We start from the raw sequence: 25,026 nt of genomic DNA, 5'->3' as shown, positions 1-25,026 counted from the left end.
GGACAGGGTGAGCGGCCAATGGCTGTTTATTAAAAAGTGAATGAAAGAATGAATGAATACCTGTGTTAAAAGAAGTAGCATCTGTTTATCCAACATCATTTTTTGTTTTCCATTTCTCCCACGTCAACATGATACATGCCCCAGTGGCTTGACAAGGACGCACACGAGGCATGTAGGGAGTAGGGGTCTCTCTCGGGTCCCTTGGTTCCTCCTACCTGTCCTGGCTTTCTTCCACTTTTTTCTCCCGACCCCTGGAAGTCCTGCTGGTGGTACCGCCTTGTAAAGTGGCTGCACAACTCAATTAATGCTCTGTGACAGGAGGAGGGGAAATAAACATCGTCTTGCTCCTGTCGGTAGCAAAGCTATTTACTTTCAAAAACTGACAGAATCGCACTGCAGGGGCTTCACTTATTTCTATTCAGAATGTCCTTGTTCTGGATGCAGGAAACCTGAGCCACTCTTTCAAGTTAATTCCCATAAGCTTCCCTTGGGTGGGAGCTGGCTAAAGTGAAGATGGTCCCTGGGAGAGTCCAGGGAGTCCCTCCGGGGCTTGGTGATGGCCGGGTCCTTGACTGATGCCTGGGCAAATGTCCCAGTCTGGGGATGGACGGTCCAGCTGACATGTGCATTTTTAGATCCTGGATCTGTCCTGCCAGAGGGCATATGTGTCATCGTGTCCTCTTTGCTGTTGTTCAGTTGCTAAGTCTTGCCCGACTCTTTGTGACCCTGTAGACGGCAACACACCAGCTTCCCTGTCCTCCCCTGTCTCCTGGAGTTTGCTCACACTCGTGTCCATTGAGTCAGTGATGCTGTCTTGACTATCTGAGGATAGATATCCAACTATCTCATCCTCTGTCACCCTCTTCTCCTCCTGCCTTCGATCTTTTCCAACATCAGGGTCTTCTCTAATGAGTTAACTCTTCGCATCAGGTGGCCAGAGGATCGGAGCTTCAGCTTCAGCATCAGTCCTTCCAATGAATATCCAGGGTTGATTTCCTTTACGATTGGCTGGTTCTCCTTGCAGTCCAAGGGACTCTAAGAGCCTTCTCCAACACAATTTGAAAGTATAAATTCTGTAGCGCTCAGCTTTCTTTATGATCCCACTCTCATATCCATACATGATTACTGGAAAAATCATAGCTTTGACTGTACGGATCTTTGTTGGCAAAGTGATGTCTCTGTTTTAATATGCTGTCTAGGTTTGTCATAGGTTTTCTTCCAAGGAGCAAGTGTCTTTTAATTTTGTGATTGCAGTCAATGTCCACAGTGATTTTGGAGCTGAAGAAAAGAAAATCTGTTACTGTTTCCACTTTTTCCCCGTCTATTTGCCATGAAGTGATGGGACTGGATGCCATGATCTTAGTTTTCTGAATGCTGTTTTAAGCCAGCTTTTTCACTCTCCTCTTTCACCCTCATCAAGAGGCTCTTTAGTTCCTCTTCACTTTCTGCCATTAGAGTCGTATTATCTGCATATCTGAGGTTGTTGATATTTCTCCCGGCAGTCTTAATTCCAGCCTGTGATTCACACAACCCAGCATTTCGCATGATGTACTCTGCATATAAGTTTAATAAACAAGGTGTCTATACACAGTCTTGTCTTACTCCTTTCCCAATTTTGGACCAGTCAGTTGTTCCATGTCAGGTTCTAATTGTTGCTTCTTGACCTTCTCAGGAGATAGGTAAGGTAGTCTGGTATTCCCATCTCTTGCAGAGTTTTTCAGTTTTTCGTGATACAAATAGTAAAAGGCTTTAGTGTAGTCGGTGAAGCAGAAGTGATGTTTTTTCTGGAATCCCTTGCTTTTTCTATGATCCAACGGATGTTGGCAATTTGATATCTGTTTCCTCTGCCTTTTCTAAATCCAGCTTGTACATCTGGAAGTTCTCTGTTCACATACTTTGAAGCCTAGCTTGAAGGATATTGAGCATAACCTTGGTAGCATGTGAAATGAGTGCAGTTTACTATAGTTTGAGCATTCTTTGGCATTGCCTTTCTTTGGGATTGGAATGAAAACTGACCTTTTCCAGTCCTGTGGCCCCTGCTGAGTTTTCCAAATTTGCTGACATATTAAGTGCCACACTTTAACAGCATTATCTTTTAGGATTTTAAGTAGCTCAGCTGGAATTCCATCACTTCCACTAGCTTTGTTCATAGTAATGCTTCCTAAGGCCCACTTGACTTTGCACTTCAGGATGTCTGGCTTTAGGTGAGTGACCACACCATCGTGGTTATCCAGTCATTAAGACCATTTTTTCTTTTACAGTTCTTCTTCTGTGTATTCTTGCCACATCTTCTTAATCTCTTTGGCTTCTGTTAGGTCCCTGCTGTTTCTGTCCTTTATCATGCCCATCTTTGCATGAAATGTTCCCTTGCTTTCTCCAGTTTCCTTAAACAGATGTCTAGTCTTTCCCATTGTGTGTCCTGTTTGTTCTGAAGCAAAAGGACAGAGCTTAGGGGATCCCAGCCTCACATCCCTCTCATCTGAACCACTCCTGGAATTTCTGGAAATGCAAAAGCACCTCGTGTAAAAGCCTGGGCTTTGGGTTTATCGATCGTCTCCACTTAAACCCTCTGACAGGTTCTCTCATCCAAATAATCTGTGTAAAGCTTTTTTGCTTCCTCCCTTCTGCCTCACCATCCCCCCTCCCAAAGCCCCAAGTGTTAGCAATGAACAGCCAAGTGGAAAAGTCCTTCTCTTCAGGGTGCGATGGCACAACCTTCCACTAGGGGTCTCCGTTTAGAACACAGTACTCAGGATTCTTGAGAACTCTTTTTTTCTTTTTTCAGTCTCCTTTCAGTTCCATTCAAAGAGTGAGACTCCCCTAAAAGCTGGAGATGGGGCTTGTTAGGTCTTGTGGATAAGCAGAGCATCCAGCCGGTTTCAAGGCAGAGGATGATGAAAAAATGATAAAAAATAATGAAATAGTAACTTTTCTGTGCTTTATGACAAGCACGTGAAACTAAGCCCTTTTACATGGATTATGTCTTTTAATCCCCCACAAAAGGCCTCCAGGGGAATTGATAGGAATATGAAATATTTTTTCTTTCTTTTTTTATTTTTAAGATGGGAGGCCTAGATGAAAGGTTGTGTGTGTGTGTATATGTGTGTGTGTGTGTGTGCTGAAGAGCCCATACTTAAAACCAGACTGGCTCTCTCCAGGGGCTTGCCAGGTTGTTCAGAAGGTAAAGAATCTGCCCGCAGTGTGGGAGACCCGGGTTCGATCTCTGGGTCGGAAAGATCCCCTGGAGGAGGGCATGGCAACCCACTCGAGTATTGTTGCCCAGAGAATCCCATGGACAGAGGAGCCTGGAAGGCTACAGTCCATAGGGTGCAAAGAGTCGGACAGGACTGAGTAACTAAGGCACGTGCCACACACACACACACACACACACACACACACAGACACACACACACACGCACACACACACACAGACTCTCTCACACACGTCTCCCTCCAGAACCAGGCTTCTGAGCTCTGGGGTTTGTGCTGTCTCCTTGACCGCCCACTTGCCCTGCAGGGCACTGGTCCCCTCGATACACCTCCACTTCAGTTAGGCCATCCCTCTGCACCTAACCACACCCTTGTTTCTTTTTCCTTTTCAAGGCAAAACGTGTCAAAAAGGCAAAGAGTCCAGAGATGTCTCGACTTGGAAGCTTTTTGCCATTTTAAGTCGTTCTGATGATTGTTGAAACAATGACAGCACACGTGGAGGCTGTCACCCAGGGGTGGGGGCTGAGCTGGGGAGCCGGTGAGCTGGGGGGAGAGAGCTGATGGCGAGCACTGGGAGAAGAGTGGCCTGCCTGTCTCTACTGCCAGTTCCGATCCCCAGATCCCCCCTGTGCTGAGCAGCTCTCCAACCAGGAGATGCAGTCACTGCCCGGCACCGTATTAATGATTTATACACCCCAAGCCACTGCTTTTGTTCACGTGCGGGGCCGGTCTTGTTAATAAAGGAATTTCTGGAGGTGGGATCTGGGCTCACCAGGCTGTTTTCCTCAATGCAGTGGAGACTGCTTCATCAATCAGAAGAATTTAGTGCTTTACAACCTTCCTGAGCTTCTGCCTGTGTGTGTGTGTGTGTGTGTGTGTGTGTAGTGGATGTAATCAAGTCCACCTCGGGGCATCTCCACTGCCTTCCTAGGAAGAATGAATGAAGGAGGGGGTGCCATCTAAGGTGTTTCTGGGTTGATTCGTTTGTTTCGCAGTGGTGTCAGGGTCCTATTTGTTTACCATTTGGCGTTTGAGCTTTATGGTGTTGTCTGTGAAAATGGGCTGACACCGTTTTATTAGCATAAAGAGATGCAGGCCACACTAGAACCACCTGCTTCCTTCATGCCCTCAAAGATGACAGGCCAGGGAGATGGCGAGTGTGCTAAAGACAGAATCCTCCTTCACTACAAGTCAACAGGACAACCTGTGTTCTTTAAACAATGGGATTTTTGAGGCTTTACTTTTTTTTTCTTAAATTATTCACAGAAAAAGGACTTGGCTTCATTTTAAAGCTGAGGGAAGATATTTATTTTCTGAATTGAGAATTCTGGGTCTTGGAAACTTTCTCCTCTCTAGTGAGCCACAAAAAGCGAATTTTAATCCCTCCTTTGTGTGTGTGTGTGTTTGTTCCTAATTAAAGGGGGAAAAATGGTATAGTCACATGGTGTATTTACCACCGTCCATTCCTTTTTCAAGGTATCCATAGAGAAAAGTCCTGAATTTCTGGGGGGAAGGGGTAGAGGGGATATTGCATGTATGTTCTCTTCATTGTATCATTCATTTCATTTTGCATGTGGTTTTATTTCTTCCCCTATAGAACTGATTGATAACAACTAACAGAGATCTGAGTAGGAGTTTGAGGGGAAAACAGAATACTAAGAAAATTAGGATCATACTTTACATATGCTATCCAACAGGCTTCTTTTTACCATAAGATGAAAGTTTGATTTTATAGAAATGCACCTGACTTTAAAAAAACAACAAAGAGATGTAAGGATTTTAGGAAATAAACATGTCAGTTTAGTAGATTCCCTAAATAATGCATGAAAGATTGAACGCAGAGACAAATGAATAAAGCTGCAACCAACCCCTACTCAAACCGGGGCTTTAATTTCTTTTAGAGATGGGAACGTTTTGGCTAACTGGTTCTTTTTCACATTGAGGCTTATGAGGAAATGAGAAAACGTTTTTTGAAACTGTCCAGGGTCTTAGTCAGCAGTCATGAAATGGACACAAATATTCAATTGCAAAGACTACCTTTCCCATTCTCATCTTCTTGAGAAGTGGAGAACAGAGAGTACATATTTACATAAGTAAATAAAGGACGGTACAGCCGTTTGCCATCACAGGAAATATGATACAGCGTTTGCACTAAGCAAGCAGGTGTCCAGCACACACAGCTTCCATTCATATTGTACTGATTTTTGTGTTTGTGTTTGCCCTCCGTTCTCTGCATTCGTGAGTGTCTCATTGTCTTTAATTATGTCTACGAGGCACAAGACAGGAGTCAACATCTGCTCCATTGTTTACCCGGTTTACATATAGCTTTGATGGGTTATTAAACAATCTATTTTTCAAACCAAAAACAGAGGCACCAGCCGAACCCGTATTATGGCATTTTGTAAAGACCCATTATGCAATTAGCACTTGGGATTTGTGCAAAGCTGGTGATTCACCCAAATAAACAGCCCTTTATTCTGATAGCTTTTCTTGGCTTTGTGGAAATGTCCAATCCCCACCCCCCACCTCCAAGTCAAATCACATTTCCTCCTTAATCGTGTAGCATGCCAAGAAGATGATATAAAAGAGATGTGTTCATATAAGAGATGGATCCTTCATTTTTAAAATCAGAAAAAGAACAATTCTCCAAAATAATGCTGTCTTTAATTCAAGCCAGCAATTACTATATTACATAAGACAACTCTTGCCTGACACGTGAGACAGACTTATCAAAGTTTATCCCAGACTCTCGGAGAAGACTGGCCATTTGTAGACTGTTCCTCACACTTCATGATCTATTGCGGAGACTCACCGAGTCATCTACAAGAAAGCATGTGTCACCCATAATGACTGGCTCAGACCTCATTCTCTCACTTAAGTAATTGGTTAATAATTAATTCAATTGCTCACTCATTCAACAAATGTTTACATAGCCTCTGCGCTGCCTCAGAAATGAGGTCAGTCCCTAAAGAGACACAGGAAGGAACAACCCACGTCATTTTTTCCTTCATGGAGCTCACAGTGTGTTGAGGTTAGCGATCACTGTATACATCGGTATCGCAAGTTTTGGGGTCTGAAAGAAGGGTCACAGAAAACAAAAAGGGCTGGATTCAAAGGTGAAGAGTGTTCCTTCTAAGGAAGCTGCATTCAGGCTGAGACCAAGTAGGAAGTGGACAGAGAGGCGCGTGGGGAGACCATGCACACAGAGTGTGTGTGTCCCGAGCTGGGTGATCTCAGGGGACGCCGAGGAAGGCCAGGGAGCCTGCAGGACAATGAGTTAGGGCAGAAGAGACAGACAGGGGCCAGAAGCCACAGGGGTTTAGAAGCATCCATGTGGGGGTGGATTTTAATCCAAGAGAAATACAAAGAAAAAATAAAAAAGACGAACGCAGAGGGTCTTTTTTAAAAATGTACTTTTAATTGGAGGATAATAGCTTTACAATGTTTTGTTGGTTTCTGCCTGACAACAACATGAATCAGCCATAAATGTGTACATATCCCCTTTCTCTTGAGCTTTCCACCCACCCCTCTAGGTCATCACAGGGCACTAGGCTGAGCTCCCTTGCGCTAGCTTCCCGCTAGCTACCTGTTTTACATATGGTAATGGATATGTTTCAGTGCTACTGTCTGAATTTGTCTCACCCTCTCCTTCCCCACAGAGGGTCTTTAAGCAGGGGGCAAGTATGATTGAATTTAGCCTTTAAAAAGACCAGTTGGGCTGTTCTGTGGAGTCAAGACTAGCAGGGGAGGAGATTGAAAGCAGAGGCTCAGGTGGGAAGCTGCTGCAATAATTCAGATGCAAGATGACGGTCCCTGGGAGTTGATACAAGAGATGGACAGGAGGGAAAAGTTTGAAAAATAAGCCTGATATTCCTTGTGACATTCTCCACCCCCTGCTGCAAGTATTCAGCCAAAGGCGAGCATGTGTAATATCCTGCAGGGCGGGGCATCTGAGAGCTGGGGGAGGATGGTAATGTCTCAAGAGGCACCGCCCTTGAATACAGGGGGCTTCACCGAAGAGAGTTACAAGCCAGTTCCAGCCTGTGCTCCCTGGAGTCTACTTGGCCAGGGCTCCGAGTCTCAGCGGCTGGGCCCACACCTGGTTTGGTAGCAGTTACCACACAGAATGGCACCCACATTGACAGTGTGACCTCTCCCCTCTTAGCAGCAGACTTCTGAAATAACTGAGTGAGGAGTGGAGAGCTAGTTGGATGAAATGTCCCAGGAGCAATGCCTCTGTCCCCCACGTCTGGTCAGGGGAGCTCGGGAGTTACGTGCATTCCTGTTGGTGTCCGGCAGAAGTGGCTCTGGATCTTTAAACCATTATGAATCTTACGGGCCTCTGACCAGCTAAGTGGGCATGTCTCTTAACCTCTCTGGAGCTTCGTTTCTACATTTGTGAAATAGAGGTAATAGCAGGGCCAGTAACGTGGGGTTGTCATGATCACGGCCTGAGGTGATCTGTACAGCACCCACAACAGCCCCTGGCAAATGAGAGCTCAGGAATGATTTTACCGGTGGCGGTGGTGGTGATGGTGCTGATGCTGGTCCTGATGGTGGTGATGGAGGTGGTGATGGTGCTGGTGGTGGAGATGCTGGTCCTGATGGTGGTGATGGAGGTGGTGCTGGTGGTGGAGATGCTGGTCCTGATGGTGGTGATGGAGGTGGTGATGGTGGTGGAGATGCTGGTCCTGATGGTGGTGATGGAGGTGGTGATGGTGATGGTGGTCCTAATGCTGGTCGTGATGGTGGTGAGGGTGGTGATGGTGCTGGTGGTGCTGGTTCTGATGCTGGTAGTGATAGCAGTGGAGGAACTGATGGCGATGGTGGTGTAGTGGGGCGAGTGTGATGCTCTGAGTGATGATGGTGGTCGTGTTGATGGTGGTGAAGGTGCTGGTGGTGGTGATGGTGGTGACAATAGGGATGGCAAGGATGCTGATTTTGGTGATGGTGGTGATGCTGATGAGAACGCAGTCTAGTAGAACAGTTGCACAGGTCCAGATCTGCCCCTTGCCGTCACGTATGCCCACTAGCAAGTTGCCTTTCTTTGTTTTAGTTTTCTCATCTATAAAACGGGGATGATGATATGCGCTGTGGTCACTGCAATGACAAAAGGAATTTATATTTGTTAAAAAAAAGTGCAGCATTTATTCTAATAAACATTATCTTCAATGAGCATAGAGTGTTTGATAAAGAACAAGCTGGCCCCGAGTATAGCCTTAAAAAAAAAATGGTACCCAGGGGCTTCTTTATTCTTGATTTTGCTTTTCATTGTGAGCAGGAAGGCCATCTTCCCCTTTTCTTTACTGTGAGACCCTCCCCGACTGCTCTCCATGTGTTCTGAGTATAGCAGGTGTGTGGTGAGCTGGGATTCTGGCGGAGTGCAACATGAAAAAGACTCCCAGTAATTATAAAAATAACAACGAGGGCTGCTTAGCATGGTAGGCAGATGAGCACACCGCTAGCCAGAATGATAAATAGCGCCTGCAAAAGTTAGGTCTCAGAGGGAGTGTGGGAACATATGGGGATAAACCACAGCAAAAGTTGGGCATCCTTGGTAAGTTTCAAGCGGTTTAACGAAGGCCACTCCAGTGCCAAGCTTCCTTTTCTTTTTTTCTTCTTTTTTTTTTTAATCCTAATTTTAAATCTTTCCGTTCCCTTTTGTCCCTTTGTTCTATTTCGGTCCTAAAAGAAGAATTCAGCTTTGAGGTCAGCCATGGAGTCTCCAAGGAAGTGAGGTCTGGGTTGTAACCCTAACACAGCCGTCCACCCTGAAATCTGCGAATTTCCACCCCGAGCTCTATCCAATATCGTTGGGGGGCGATGCGAACGAACACAGTAATTATGTTATGGAATGCCAACTTGTTGAGTTCAGATCTGTGATAGGTGGGTGTGCATAAAAATACGCTCCTCAAAACGACCCAGCCCAGTGAGTTTTATTTGGAGAAGGGGCAAACAGCACTCTCTGCCAAACATTATTTAGAAAGAAGATGTGGACGGTGGTGGGTTGATGTCAGGTTGCTGTTTTTGGGTCCTGGTCTGAATATAGCTTGATCTGTGTTGTCATGGCTCTGCAGCAGTGGGATTTCTCTGGAAGGAAATATTTCAGTTCTTGTTTGCCATTCATGCAGGTTTTCCTAGGGCTCACTTACAGGAGATTTCAGCATGGAGACAAGGTTTATGATGTAGGTACGAGGTGGTTCAGTGGTAAAGAATCCTCTTGCCAATGCAGGAGACGCAGGTTCAGTCCCTGGGTCAGGAAGATCCTCTGGAGGAGGAAACAGCAACCCACTTGAATATTCTTGTCTGGGAAATTCCGTGGACACAGGAGCCTGGTGGACTGAGGTCCATGCGGTTGCAAAGAGTCAGACACGACTGAGCACGCATTCATGCATGCATGCACACCTGAGAGCTGGTGTTGGCTCCTTCATAGATTTCCAGGATGCCTTATTTAGCAAATACATCAGCATCCTCAGGAATGGAAAGTGAGAAGAGGAATCAAACAGACCTGATTTTGACTACGGCCCTCCCATTCAACTTAGCCATGAATGATTTGAGCTTTCTGAATGATACTTCCTCATCTGTATAATGGGGCTAATACAGGCACCAAAATCAGAGACTTGTTAAAAGATTGAATCAGTTAAAGTTTCTAAAGTGCTTAGAAAGGTGTTTGGCACTTGAAAGTTCTATAAAATGCTTGCTGATACAGATAAGCAAAAAGTATCTCGTATGACTCTTTTTTTCTAATTTTATTTTATTTTAAACTTTACATAATTGTATTAGTTTTGCCAAACATCAAAATGAATCCGCCACAGGCACACATGTGTTCCCCATCCTGAACCCTCCTCCCTCCTCCCTCACCATACCATCCCTCTGGGCCGTCCCAGTGCACCAGCCCCAAGCATCCAGCATCCTGCATCGAACCTGGACTGGCAACTCGTTTCCTACATGATATTTTACATGTTTCAATGCCATTCTCCCAAATCTTCCCACCCTCTCCCTCTCCCACAGAGTCCATAAGACTGTTCTATACATCAGTGTCTCTTTTGCTGTCTCGTACACCAGGTTATTGTTACCATCTTTCTAAATTCCATATATATGCGTTAGTATACTGTATTTATGTTTTTCCTTCTGGCTTACTTCACTCTGTATAATAGGCTCCAGTTTCATCCACCTCATTAGAACTGATTCAAATGTATTCTTTTTAATGGCTGAGTAACACTCCATTATTTTTTAAAAGCATGCATGTATGTATATCTGCTCTTCCCATGGTTACTCTTGAATTAACCCAGAATCTGTTAGTTGCAAGGGACAGAAAACTAACTCAGGAACTAGCTTAAGCAATATGGGGTTTTGTTTATTCATGGAGCTGGGATGTTTGGGGTCAACCAGCGAGAAGTGAGCAGTCCCTTAAATGCTGGCCTTTGTATAAATGGAGATGATCAGGCTACCATGTAACCAACCACCATGAATCAGCCCCACACTCACAAAACTGGACTCGAGCCCAAGGAATTTTTCAAGTGCATTGCTACGTTATTTAGAGCACTGCCCACAACAACCTTATAAGGAGAGTATTATAACCTCCAAATTTATAAGTGAATTATTTGACATTCAGCAACTCACCCAGGTCAACAGAGCCAGGAATAGTTAGAGCCAGATTCTGAACCTAAGCTCAGTAGGGGCTTGATATCTGAGTTCTTAGCCAGTATGGTACATATTATAATAAAAAGAAAATTCTGTTTTATATTAGTCAGTTGGAGACCTGCAGAAATATATTTTCCAAAAATGTGTCTTTGGAAGATACACAGGGGGCTGCCTGAGGCTGGGACCACACCCACATGTTCTGTGATCCTGGGCAAGTTGCTTAACTTTTCTGTGCCTCAGTTTCCCTGTCAGTCGTACAGTGATAGTAGGAGCAACACTTGCCTTTCAGAGTTGTTGTAAAAATTATACGAGTTAATCTAATTTGGAAAGTTACATGTACACCAGTGTTCATAGCAGCGTTATTCACAATAGCCAAGACATGGAAACAGTGTAAACACCCATCAGCAGGTGAATGGATAAAGAAGATATGGTATATATACGTACACATAATGGAGCACTACTCAGCCATAAAGATGAGTGTGAGATTGCCATTTATAGCAACATGGATCAACCTGGAGATTATTATACGAAGTGACATAAGTCACTTATTTCACTCAGGCAAATATTATATCATGCATATGTGGAATATAAAAAAAAATAATAATACAAGTCAACTTATTCACAAAATAGACTCACAAAGAAAACGAACTTATGGTTACCAAAGGTGGAAGGGGAGGGGAACGGACAGCATGGGATTGATGGATACACACTGGTATGTATAAAATAGATAGAATATTCCTACTGGGTAGCACAGAAAACTACAGTCAATATCTTGTAATAACCTATAATGGATCTGAAGCTGTACACCTGAAACTAACACAATATTATAAATCAAGTGAAAGAAAGTGTTAGGTGCTTAATTATGTCCCACTCTTTGAGACCCCATGGACTGTAGCCCGCCAGGCTCCTCTGTCCATGGGATTCGCCAGAAAAGAATGCTGCAGTGGGTTGCCATTTCTTTCTCCAGGAGATCTTCCTGACCCAGAGATCGAATCCACGTATCCTGCATTGCAGGCAGATTCTTTACCATCCAAAAAAAGAGAGGTTACACAAGTGAGTACATAAAGGGGTTAGAAGGTGCCTGGCAAATAGTAAATGATATATATGGTTTGTTCCCAAAATATTTAAAAATAGATGGTAATGTCGAGTCAGAAAGGAAATGAGGTCACTCCGGGTGGTTCCTCTTTTGATGTCCCCAGTGTGCCCCAGAAGGGCACTGCTAATCCGGGAAGCTGAGAAGCCCACCTGTCAGAGGCTCTCTCTTGCCACCAGCTGCCAGGCCGTGACATCGCGGAGAAACCATCTGCAGTGGTCAGCACCTTGGCTCCGACTTTCAGATGCTCAGCTGCATGGCTTGGTCTTGGGTCCCTCCTCTCTCTTGGCTGCAAGGACCAGACTGCGTAGTCTCTGAAAACACAAATGTGCATGTCTTGTCTCCATTCTCCCCCAGCGCTTGGCGATGGGTTTGGTGGGTGACATTCTGTGCCTAATACACACTCTTTGGTGTTTGTTTTAATTTCTGCTCTGAGTCTTAGTTGCAGCACGCTGGATCTTTTGTTGTTGTGTGTTGCCTAAAGTGAGGACTCAGTAGTTGTGGTGTGCGGGCTCAGTTGCCCTTCGGCATGTGACACCTTAGTTCCCCGACCTGGGATTAAACCAGTGTCCGCTTCGTTAGAAGGCAGATTCTCAACCACTGAACCATCAGGAAGTCCCCTACCCTTTGGTTTGATAGCGTCTGTTTCTTGGCCTGAAATGGGAAGTGAAAGCTTCTGCTTGGAGAAGGCAGACCTTATCTTAAGACGATTGTTCATTGTCAGACAAAAGGGCTAAGGGTGTATGTTCGAATTTCTTAGTGTCTGCCTAGATTTGGGGCTTCCTGAATGGCCCAGGGGTAAAGAGTCCACCTACCAAGCAGGAGACGCAGGAGACGTGGGTTCAGTCCCTGAGTTGGGAAGACCTCTGGAGAAGGAAATGGCAACCCCCTCCAGTATTCTTGCCTGGAAGATCCCATGGACAGGGGAGCCTGGTGGGCTACAGTCCATGGGGTCGCAAAGAGTCAGACACGCCTGAGCACACATACTCCTTGATTGTACAATATGCAGTGTCTTAGCATCTCTCCACATTGTTCGATTTTCTTGGCCTTCTTGAAACTCTCACTCCTGCTGAACTGTGATGAGAGTTCTTTCAGTACATCCACAGGGCTGGGCAACGTGATTCCAGGCAAGATCACCTGATCTGTCACTGGGAGCCTGACTAAAGGGATTCTGACTCTCCAGGCTTTTCCTTCTGAAAGGCACAGCACATATTGGCCGCATACATCAAAATCTGATGGATGTTCAGAGGCCCCACAGGGGTCCACAGATGGATGTCAGAGGACCCACCAGCTCCCTGCCATGATACGGAACATTTTGTGAGTTATGTGCAGTTTTCTGGGATGAGGACAAAATTCTCAGAGTGGTCCATGCATCAAAAATAAGAGTGAAGAACCATCTCTTCACCTCGAGAAGAGGCATTTATAGAAGAAAGAGCCAAGGACAAGATGGCCCGAGAAGATAAGGAGCGCTGGAGGTTGAGATGGTGACACGGGGTCATCTCTTTAGGGCTTTTTCTCTTGGATCACTCTGTCATCTTGTTTTTCTTTTCTTCCCGTGGTTACTCTTGGCTGGTGTTCCCATGTATCAGCCCATTTCTACTGCCTTAGACCTCCTCTTCCTCAAGAGGTATTTTTTTGCTTCCTGATGACTCAGTGGGGTGGAGTGGGAGGGGCCGGAGGCCAGCCCTTCTCCAAGCCTTCAAGTCTTGTCGATCTGTCTTTCCAGGCTATGGTTTTGTCTGGCTTTGCTTTAATGGCAATTAGGGTACTTAAGAATGAGTGAGAGATTGAGGGCAAAGGAGATGAGGGGTCTACTCGGCTTGAATTTAGTCCAGGCCAGCATTTCTTAGAATGTGTCCATGACTGTCGCAGGCACAAAAGGGTTTCTCTTAGGTTTTACGCACTAGGACTTCTGGCCTGTTGTACAGGTCTGCATTTAGTAGCTCTGTTTTCTTGGCCAATTTACTTCCCCTCTCAGTGGCTCTGTGTTCTTGTCTCTGATGCAATAAATGTAACAGAATCTCCTTCATAGGGATTTAGAGGGGATCACCTGAGATAACACATCTGTTGAAATTAGTACAGGGCAGGGCCTAGCACAAAATAAGCACTGAATTCACAGCAACTGTGATAATGATGATGATGGTGGTGGTGGTGATGGTCACAAAGATTCTGATGAAAGTGAAGAAATAGGAGGAGGAGAATTGGGAGAAACAGTAAAGAACTTTGCCCAGGGACTGACATAATTATTTACTCTCAATAACCAGATATTCATATAGATAGCAAGATGGATGGATGGATGGATAGATGATTGGATGGATAGATGGATAGATGCATGGATGGATGGATGGATGGATGGATGAATGAATGGATGGATGAGTGGGTATGGATGGATGGATGGATAGGTGGGTGGATTGATGGATGGATGGATGGATACCTGATTGGATGGATAGATGGATGGATGGATGAATGGGTGTGGATGGATGGATGGATAGGTGGGTGGATGGATGGATGGCCAGTCAGTCATCAAACAAGTTTGGGAATGTCTGCATCAAACCTGGTCAAACAGGTCTCTATTTTTCTTCCTTTACAGGACTTCTCGGGTGCTGTACTAGGCTATGCACCATGAACCCCCAGTGGGAGAGAGAACAAGCTGAATCTCTCCTACTTTTCTAGCCTCAGGGTTCTTTTTACAAATGAAGCATCTCACAAGGCATCTTTGATGCTGAGTTCACTTTGGTAGAGGCCAGTGCAGATGTAGTCTCTCGGGGGAAAAGGATGCCTGGAGTTCAGGTGGTTCAGCCTGTTCCCAGGGAGGACAGAGCATGCATGGGGTCAGGACAGAAAGACCAGTTCTGAGTCCTGGGGCCTCAGGCTATTTGGAGTGAACTCTGTACCTGGCTCCCGCAGGGCCCTGCAGTGCATGCATGTGTGCGCGCATACACACACACACAAACACACACAACCGAAGATGCTGGGAGGGCAGGAAGCACAATCTAGCCGAGCGGCTGATTATTCATTCCCCTATCCCCGAGAGACCCCAGGGAGTATTTGTTTGCGGAGAACAAGGTCAATACGTTCTCAAACCCAGCTGCCATTCATCCCCAGACAGGTCAGGGGTTGGTTCCTGAAGCATTGTTGATCTCAGCAGAGATGGTGTGCGAGGTTGATATTCTTAGATTTGCTCATTCAGCCGGTCAGTCTGGCTTTCAGAGGAGAATCAGGTCAAGAGGTGCTTAATGATCCGAGAGGAGGCGCTGCCTCCACCGCTGGGGGCTGGGGTTTCTAATGCTGATCAGCAGCTTCCTCACTCATAAGACCTACTGGAATTTTCTTTGTGTGTGTTCATAACCAATTTTATTGAGAGGGGGGTGTGTGATGTTACTGGGTGGGGGTGACCCAGTGTCCTGGATTTTTTGCCTTATTCTTGTTTCAGAGGCACTTCCTCATCCCCATAAATCCCCAGGTGAATTTGAAATTTTCGTATTTTGTTTTCCAAACTGGTCTTCCATGGACAGTAGCAATGCCCACATATTCATTAGACTCTCTGTCTTAATTTTTCGGTTTAGAGCCTGGAAGAAGAAGGTAAGTTCTTCCAACAGAAATGCACCTCCCTGCTGGCATCTGTAAAAACTATCTGACCAGTTCGCATTTGAAGGGAGGGAGGGTTTTGATACTCCTGGTTTGTGTTAGTCGCTCAGTCGTGTCTGACTCTGTGCGACCCCGTGGACTATAACCCGCCAGACTCCTCTCTGTCCATGGGATTCTCCAGGCAAGAAGACTGGAGTGGGTTGCATTTCCCTTCTCCAGGGGAATCTTCCCGACCCAGGGATCGAACCTGGGTGTTGTACTGGTTTGATCCTTGCAACTAGATGCTGCTAATGCCTCATTCCTATGACAACTGTGCACCCACTATCAGCTCTGAGCCAGGGCCTCAGCTAACCGTGTCTGTATGTGACTCTTTTTTGAGTCTCTCGACACCCCGTGAGGTGTGGTTGCTCATCGTATTCTTGTTTTGTTGTTGTTCAGTCACTAAGTCGTGTCTGGCTCTTTGTGACCCCGTGGTTTGCAGCAGGCCAGGCTTCCCTGTCCCGCACCATCTTCCGGAGTTTGTCCAAGTTCATGTTTTACAGATAATAAATCGGAGGCACAGAGATGTTAAGATTTTGGCACAAGAACACACAGCGAGCATCGGGTGGAAGTGTCAGGCAATGAGAGAATATAGCAATGCCGCAGTGAGAACTGATGCTTACTTAGTACTTATGTAAGAGCTTTGTAAGTATTTGTGTAAGAGCTCTCCATGCATCACCTGATTCACACGTGTTAACTGATCCCAGTGGGCTGGGGATGTGTCTTCTCTTCCCAGGATGTGACTCTCCTGGCTGGACTGATCCTTGGCTGAGGTTACAAAGGAAATGACCATAACTTAGAGAACAGGCAGTTGGTGGAAGCTTCTCCGATGGAAGGTCTTGCCTCCCTGGTCGTTGACATGATGCTTCCAGCCTCCCCTCTTCTGGGAGCTCACGTGTCAACCCTCTGCCTCAGGACTGTAAGCATTATGTAGCATTTCAGAAACCTTTTCTTTGAGGTCCATTTCCCTTTGAGACAAAGCCCTTCCATGCTTTGGTCTTACCTGCGTGGGATGGGGTTAGAATGCATGCCTGTGCATGTGTGTGCTCAGTTGCTCGGTTGTGTCCTACTCTTTCTGACCCCATGGACTGCAGCCTGCCTGTCCATGGGCTTTTCCAGGCCAGAATCCTGGAGTGGGTTGCCATTCCCTTCTCTAGGTGATCTTGAGTGGCGTTTATCCATTTTGGTTCAAGTTGTTGCTCTAGAGTGGTTGTTTATCATGCTTTTGCAGAGATTAGGGGCATGTAGAAGGGAAAACGGAGAAGGCAATGGCACCCCACTCCAGTACTCTTGCCTGGAAAATCCCATGGACGGAGGAGCCTGGTAGGCTGCAGTCCATGGGATCACTAAGAGTCGGACACGACTGAGCGACTTCACTTTCACTTTTCACTTTCATGCATTGGAGAAGGAAATGGCAACCCACTCCAGTGTTCTTGCCTGGAGAATCCCAGGGACGGGGAAGCCTGGTGGGCTGCCGTCTATGGGGTCGCACAGAGTCGGACACAACTGAAGCGACTTAGCAGCTGCAGCAGCAGAAGGGAAAACTGGCCCTTGAGAATTAAGAAAGCACGTGTTTTGCTGTCTAACATTGGACAGGTCACTTAACCTCTCTGAACCTCCAGAGCATCGTGGGGCTACCGCAGATAATTCTCAAGTGCCTCCTGAACATCTACTCTGTGCCCAGTCCTGTGAGAAAGATGGGAAAACAAAATGATGGAGCAGGAGGTGGAGGGCATGAAATAGAAGCGTACCCTGAAACAGTCACCAGTCAGCTCTTTACCATGTGGGAGAAAACCACTGCTGGTCTTCCAGGGGTTTAGAGCGGTAGGGTTGTAAGTTCTGGAGAGGGTGGGAAAGCTGCCTGGGGCATCGGACGTGTGTTTGCTTGTTGAAGAAGGGAGCGTTCATTGGTCCTGGGAGGAATCAGAGAGCCTGAAGGCTCCTACAGAGACATCATTGTGGGGTACAGGTAGGGTATTGAGGAGGCAGACTTGACTGGAAGACTGGGAGGACTAGGAAACCCTTGACCTGGGCACATGAAAGACATTGCTGAAGAAGAAAACATCGAATGAACTAGCCCTTTTTGAACACTTTCCGAGTGCCAGGAGCACCTGTACGCAGCGTATCATTTCACAGCAGCAGCGTACCTGTGCAACAGGCCAGATGTTGTCCCTTCACCCCGAGGAGACTGGGGCTCAGGGCTAAGTGTCTTCTCGTCCCAGATCAAATGTTGAAAAGGATGACAGAGCCGGGATCCCAGCTTGGCCTCTACAGGTATGGAGCTCATGCTTTCTCATGGTGCCCAGACCCTTCCAGGTGAGTTGAGATGACCTTGGAAAGCTGAAGCTCTCAATGATGTGGAGACCCCCGGGCGAATGCAATATGTAAATACAGCTTCACTCGTATTTGGTCCAAAACCACTGTTCAGTCAGTCATTCTCTCTGGAAGCATTTTAGGAGCTTCATGTGTCTACTCTGCCTTTTAGTCATTGGGTAAATAAGCATGGGGACACTTCCCAGGCAGCCCTAATAGTAAAAAAAAATAAAAATAAAAAAACCACCCACCAATGCAGGAGGCCTAAGAGACGTGAGAGATGTGGGTTTGATCCCTGGGTCAGAAAGACCCCCTGGAGGAGGGCATGGCAACCCACTCCAGTATTCTTTCCTGGAGAGTCTCATGGGCAGAGGAGCCTGGTGGGCTATAGGCCATGGAGTCACAAAGAATCGGACATGCTGAAAGGACTTAGCATGGCACGAACAGGAATGAATAACACGCTTCCTTATGTGAGCCAGTCTACCTACTTGAAGGAATCATCACATGTAAAAGAATCATTATTATACAATATAACATGATTTTAGGACACGGGTGATGGTATAGTTAGTTCTGCCTGGGGTGATGCGAAAGGTTTTGCAGAAAATGTGCCTTTGACTAAGGCCAGTAATGTTAAATTACGAAGAAGGAAGGGAGACAGGGAGGGAGAAAGGAAGGAAAGAAGGGAGGGAAAGAGAATAGTTCTGCATAGCAGGCAAATTTGTAAGGAGTGGTGGATTCATGAAGGTGTTTGGCAAAGGCAGCTCAGTGTGGTTTGCAGAGAAGTGATTGGTACAAGGAAGGACAGTGTGTATTAGAGGATGCAGCTGGGAAAGGAAAGCTGAGGGATATGGCGAACGACCTTGAAAAATGGTACAAGATTCTCTGTCACCCAGCTTGGCCTGGAAATGGGGTGTGTGCTAAGTGGCTTCAGTTGTGTCCACCCCTTTGTGGCCACATGGGCTGTATAGCCCACCGGGCTCCTCTGTCCATGGGATTCTCCAGGCAAGAACACTGGAGTGGGTTGCCATGCCCTCCTCCAGGGGATCTTCCCCACCCAGGGATCGGACCCGAGTCTTTTAAGTCTCCTGCATTGTCAGGCGGGTTCTTTACCACTAGCGCCACCTGGGAATGGGGAGGTGTGGGTCATTAATCTGCATAGATCTTCCTCAGGAGATAACGACTGTCAATACCCGCAAAATAAAGAGTATGATTATTGTCAGAGAAACACGCCATTCCCTGTGCATTCTGTTTTGTCCTGTTCTGATGGTCATTTTTCAGGAAGCAGGTAAAGGCTGATGGGGATGGTCTAGAGGGCTCCTGATCAGGGGGTGTGTGTGTTTGTTGGGGGGAGGTGGCTCCCTCCCAGACTTCAGGGATTGTTGAGCCAAGGAAGTCTGTGCCAAAGGTTCTAGATCTTCCAGGCTCTCAAGAGATCTTGCAGATCTACATTTTATAGACCGTACTTCTGTTTAAAAACGCCCGCTCCTTTTCGTGCCGTGACGTCAAAGCATCATCACTGTTGTTGTCATCATCCCTGTTAGCACGTTCATCATCATCATCACCTATAAACTGGATTTGGTCCACGAGGCAGCAGTTGGCTCTGTTGGCCAATAGCAACTGTAAGCCAGTCTTCACTGAGTGCTCCCTGATCCCGTCCTCCAGCCGATCCTTGTGCTTCCTGTCCTTTTTCCGTCTCTTATATGAGTGTTGAAACTCGGGGTAGCTGCTTCTTGGAAGGGTTGGTGCTGGCTGGTCACCCTCGTGTTGGCTCTCAGGATCCAGGGAAAGAGTTATACTATGTGACAGCATAAGAAAAACCATTTGGAGGTTCCCTCATAGTCCAGTGGCTAAGACTCCTTGCCCCCCCCATGCAGGGGGCCCAGGTTCATTCCCTGGTCAGGGAACTAGAGGCCATGGGTCACAGCTAAGACCCAGTGCAGTCAACTAAATAAAATAAATAAAAAATGTTTTAAATAGAAAAACTATTAAAAAAAAAAAAAAAAAAGAAGAAGCACTTGGATAAGAGAGGTAACCATGACACGAGTGTCTTGTTGCACCGCAGAAATGAACACAAGATTGCAAAGCAATTATTTTTGTTGTTCAGTCGCTAAGTCATATCTGACTTGACTCTGTGACCCCATGGACTGCAGCACACCAGTCTTCCCTGTCCTTCACCATCTCCCAGAGTTTGCTCAAACTCATGTCCATTGAGTCAGCGATGCTATCTAGCCATCTTATCCTCTGTTGTCCCCTTCTCCTTTTGCCTTTGATCTTTCCCAGCATCAGGGTCTTTTCCAGTGAGTCTGCTCTTTGCATCGGGTGGCCAAAGTATTGGAGCTTCAGCATCAGTACTTCCAAAGAATATTATACTCTAACTTAAAAAAATAAAATAAAAAAAGAAGGGATTTGGATAAAGATGGGAAAAACCATGGCCTGTGAGCCAAACCTGGCTTTGACTGTTTTTGTATGACCCTTAAGCTCCGATTGGTTTATATAATTTTAAATGGTTGAGAAAAACTAAAAAGAATATTTTGTGACAGGTGAAAATGACAGGAAATTCAAATTTCAGAATCCACTTACGTACTGTAATCATGTTCATATGAAAATGGCTCAGTTTTGAGTAGTTGTAACAGAGAGCTGAAGGTTCACGACATCTAAAATATTTGTCACCTGCCCATTTTCAGAAAAAAAGTTTGCCCTTCCCTGCTTGCGACCACCATGGTAAGTGTGCTAATGGTAGTGCGCTAATGGTACAGGGCTCTTGGTTTGAATTCAGTCTACCATTCATTCCAACCCAAGTTTCCTACCCACTGCCAGGACTATATCTCTTGTCCTTTGCCTTATTTTTTTTTCTTTTTTTCTCTCTCTCTATTTGAATTCTTGCAAGATACTATGAGCTTAAGACACCAAGACTAGACACTGTAGCTACCTATTTACTGTCAGCCAATGGGAAGTGAAGATACGCAGAATGTAGTGCCTGCTTCTCTGTCCATGGAACCTCTCCTGGCAAGAATACTGGCATGAGTAGACATTCCCTTCGAAAGATCTTCCCAACCCAGGGATCGAACCCAGGTCTCCTGCATTGCAGGCGGATTCTTTACCATCTGAGCCACCAGGGAAGCCCACCTTTTAGTGGAAGAAATGGACCCAAGAGGAAAGAACTGTGGTCCAGTCATATTGGATGCTTCGCGTTTGGGAAAACAGAACGCATGTTAGAAAACAAGAGGTTCTGGTTAGTGATCATTATTTATTTCCGTGTTGTATTATTTCCTAACGTTTGGTGGATGGGTTTTAAAAAGGAAACATTCAATTCACACCGCTTCACAAATATAACTACTACAATCATAGATGACAGTCATATCTAAATATAAAATCAGAATCAGAGATGTGAATAACAGGACTGGAGGTGGCGAGAACAGGAAGATGAAAACACAGATCCGCCCGTAGTACGGGTCAAAGGAATGGACGGAGTTGAACCTCTTATTGGGCTCTCACCTCGCAGCCAAAGTGAAAAAGGGTCACCAGACAACAGGCCTTTATTTTCAGAGAGAGGGAAAGGCGTGCTAAATGCTCAGGAGCAGAAAAGCTTTTGTGGCTTGGAGTTCTTACAAAGAAAAGAGAAAGCACCTTTTGCAAAGGAAACGGTGTATATCTATAGTTCTGGTTGTATAGGCGCGCCTCAATTTAATGTGCTTCGCAGATACCATGTTTTTTGTTGTTTAACAGACTGAACGTTTATGACAACCCTGAGTCAAGCAAGTCGGCGGACACCATTCTTCCAACAGCACTGGCTCACCTCACATCTCTGTCATATTGTGGTAACTCTCTCACTGTTTCAGACTTTTTCATTATTTTTCTATTCGTCTGTGTCTGTGATAACTGATCTTCAAGGTTACGATTACAGCTCGCTGAGGATTCAGATGGTGGTTAGCCTGTTTTAACAAGAAAGTATTTTTTTAATTAAGGCATATACTTCTTTTAGACATAAGGCTATCACACACTTACTAGACTATAGTATAGTGTAACCATATCTTTTATATGCACTGCGAAAGCAGAAACACGTGCAACTGGCTTTATTGCGATGTTCTCTTAATTGTGGGGGTCTGGAATTCAACCACGATGTCTTCAAGGTCTACCTATATTTCTGAAATGTATCATCAAGTTCTTAAAAAAAAACAACACACATAATAATATATAGAAGTCTCTTATATTTACGTAAGTCTACAGTTTCCATTCCATTCCATGCCGTATTTCATTGAGCATACCAACTCAATGGACATGAGTTTGAGCAAACTCCAGGAGATGGTGAAGGACAGGGAAGCCCAGCTGTGCCGCAGTCCACGGGGTCGCAAAGAATCAGACACAACTTAGCAACTGAACAAGTTTCCAAAACACTTCCACAATTTTGCCCTCTTGGTGAAGAGGAAGTGAGTATTGTCACTTACATAGGAGATTCGGGAAACAAAGTCTAAATGTATACATTTCTGGCCTTCCTGAATTCCTGCCTCCTGGTCCAGTGATCTTTCCACCAGAGACATAACACGATCTGACCCCAGGGCTTTCCAAAGTCAGGAAGAGCTCTCCCCGCCCCCAGGAAGCCGTCTCATGGTAAAGCTACTGTTCTCACTGGTAACTTCTCAGAAGAGCAGTGTTGAAAGTCAGCGTCAAAAGCTAAAGTTAGAAACAGTATCAGGCTGTTAAGTAAGAGGGGGTCAACTCGCAGCTGTTCCTGGAGCTTTCTGAATCGTAACAAGGTGGCCACTTGGATACATGAGAATCAATTATAGAGAAACCTTGTCAAGATGGCCCCAATTCAGCCTTAAATCATTGCGTTCTCTGCCAAACGCTGTCCACTGTTGTTATCTAGAAATGTAATTATGCAACTAAATCAAGCAGCTAAAATTAGTGTAGTGTAAAAACACCTTGGCGATCTAAAAGTGGAGGCATTGACATTTGGATTTAGAAAAAGCCAATAGTTGAATACGTTTCGCGGTGTCTGATGCTCTCCAAGTTTCAACAAAAATCTATATCCAGTGTCAGGTTTCGAGTTCGAGGTGGGAGGTGGCAAGCAGATGTTGGGCTTGAAGGTGATTTTCAATGATCCCCAGGGCCTTTAGCATGGCTTGAGTGGACTCAGTCTGTGCTCTCAAAATTGGGAAATTCTCCCCACTAGCAGGTGCTCTCCTGGGATACATACTAGAAGAGTGACAGTCTGAAGGCCGTCTTTGCCTTCCACCTGAAGTCAAAGGCGTGTCTGTACCAGGCGTCCATAGAGGAACACAGGGCAAGAATGCCAAATGCATGTCTTGTACACATCACGAGAGGATGCCAAGCGCTTTTCTCGTCACACAACCCTATGAGGTAGGGTCTGTTACTATCTCAGTTTTCCAAATGAAGAAACGAAGGTTCAGAGACACTGAGCAACACGTTCAACATCACACAGCTGCCAAGTTGGGACACCCAAGTCAGTGTAATTCCACCTCCTGCAATCCCATCTGAGAGTATCTGTGGCCACGTAACGCATGCTGGACCATCACTTGGATGTTTTCGAACATCAGAAAGATCTGAAATACTGGAATGTATTTCTCGTCTGTGGTTTTGGTGTGCGTTAGGTATGCCTTTAAACTCTCGGAGCAGGGAGTCATCTTATTAATCGATTACACATTAAAATATAACAACTGAAAGCTCAAAGACAAAGAATGTTAAAGTTTTATTTTTAAGGCATATGAAATTATATTACAGAACGAAGTACTGTAATGGATACGGTGGCCAATTAGGAATTAGGAGCCTGGCACTGCCTCTCATGTGTGGAGGGCTGTGAGCGTGCAATTCAACTAGCGTGAGCCTCATTTCCCGTGTGGACCAGGAACTAGTAATAGTACCTACTTGCGAGAGTTTTGAGAATGAAATTACAAAACATGTGTAAATAATTTAGCTATAGTTCTGTGTGCCATAGCACACACTACAGATACTCGCTGGTGCTATAATTATATTTTGGGCACAAGTTGCCCCTTTAAAACTAAAATCTGGGAGAGAGAAAGAAAGAGAGAAACAGACATCAGATAACAAGATAGCATCTTCTTCCTTTCTCTGTGATCAGTACCAGAGGCTGTCTGCGTTCCTCTACTGAGCTTTTAAGTGGCAGCTGATAATCATATCAATTGACATTTCTCAGCTTTCCTCTCTAACCATCCCACACAGACTCCAGTTTTTGCTTTTTTTTTTTTTTGCCCAAATTCCTTCGGAAAGAGCCCAAATCTGTCAGCCTGACCACCTTGCTCCCCGTCTCTGGGTCTCTCTCAGTCTCTCTGAGAACTAAATTAATGAAGAGTATTTGGTTAGTCATGTTAGGCAAGCCGTTCCCAAAATAGAACCTTCCATTTTGGTAGCTTCAACCCTGCAGCTGCTGTGTCTCTCCCTCGTCTGCGAAGAAAACTTTCACATTAAGAGTTGCTGATGCTGGATTTTCTTTCTCTCCCCTCTGAGTGTTGATGAGCTCTGCGCTCCTGACAGCGGCGATCTGGCTCTCAGCTCTGTGGTTCGGAAGAAGTTGGGTCTATAGATCTTTTTTTTTCTTTCTTTTTTTTCCCCCAACTCTCCATTGATGCGTTGAGCTTCCGAGGGGATCCCACCTGCCCGTAAAGCATGTTGCCTTCTCAAGGAGTCCTCTTGCATCCCTATGGCGTACCTATGATCGTTCCAGCCGCCCCCTACTTCCCAGGACTGATCCAGGTAATTCAAGGCCACTGCCAGCCAGCAACTTAACTCCAGAGCGCGCAGAGTAATAATTGGAATTTTTATGGTTGAGAAAGCAAACACTTTTAATACAGGAAAAAGCCCTCGTGTAGTCTGAGGGAAGACAGTAGGAAATCAAAAAGATGGATCACCCTAATCTGGCTATTGACATCTCTCATGGTTGAATAAATGGTGTGTTGAGCTATATTTGCTTGTATTGATCGGGCTGCTGTTTAACATTCACTTTGCTTCGGGAGGTTGACCACGGGGCAAAGGATTTGTTCTCCTTCTGGGCTCTCGGAGGGACTCAGTCTCCCACAGCAGATCCTGAGACAGACTAACTGGTCATGAGGTGACTTGGTTAAGAGCTTTCACCCAGGAAACAGAAGGAGCATGAAATACAC

At 45.6% G+C, this 25,026-nt stretch overlaps 1 protein-coding gene across 13 annotated transcripts in view; it reads left to right on the top strand.

Annotated features, from left to right (window-relative positions):
• Positions 1 to 25,026, top strand: part of RBFOX1 (RNA binding fox-1 homolog 1) — a 2,434,604-nt gene that overhangs the window by 2,002,483 nt on the left and 407,095 nt on the right. The window contains exon 1 of one of the 13 annotated variants that reach the window (XM_027528162.1): positions 24,314 to 24,619. The exons of 11 other annotated variants lie outside the window; for them this stretch is intronic. In XM_027528162.1, coding sequence (XP_027383963.1) covers positions 24,533 to 24,619 — 87 coding nt within the window. In that variant the 5' untranslated portion in view covers positions 24,314 to 24,532. Of the gene's footprint in view, positions 1 to 24,313; positions 24,620 to 25,026 lie in introns of those variants that run through there. One more of the 13 variants, XM_027528163.1, reaches the window with a different exon arrangement.

The sequence above is a fragment of the Bos indicus x Bos taurus genome, chromosome 25 (genome assembly GCF_003369695.1).
Source record: "Bos indicus x Bos taurus breed Angus x Brahman F1 hybrid chromosome 25, Bos_hybrid_MaternalHap_v2.0, whole genome shotgun sequence".
In the NCBI taxonomy this organism is placed as follows: domain Eukaryota; kingdom Metazoa; phylum Chordata; class Mammalia; order Artiodactyla; family Bovidae; genus Bos; species Bos indicus x Bos taurus.
Note: the sequence above shows the minus strand (reverse complement) of the source record. Positions and strands in the feature narration are given on the sequence as shown.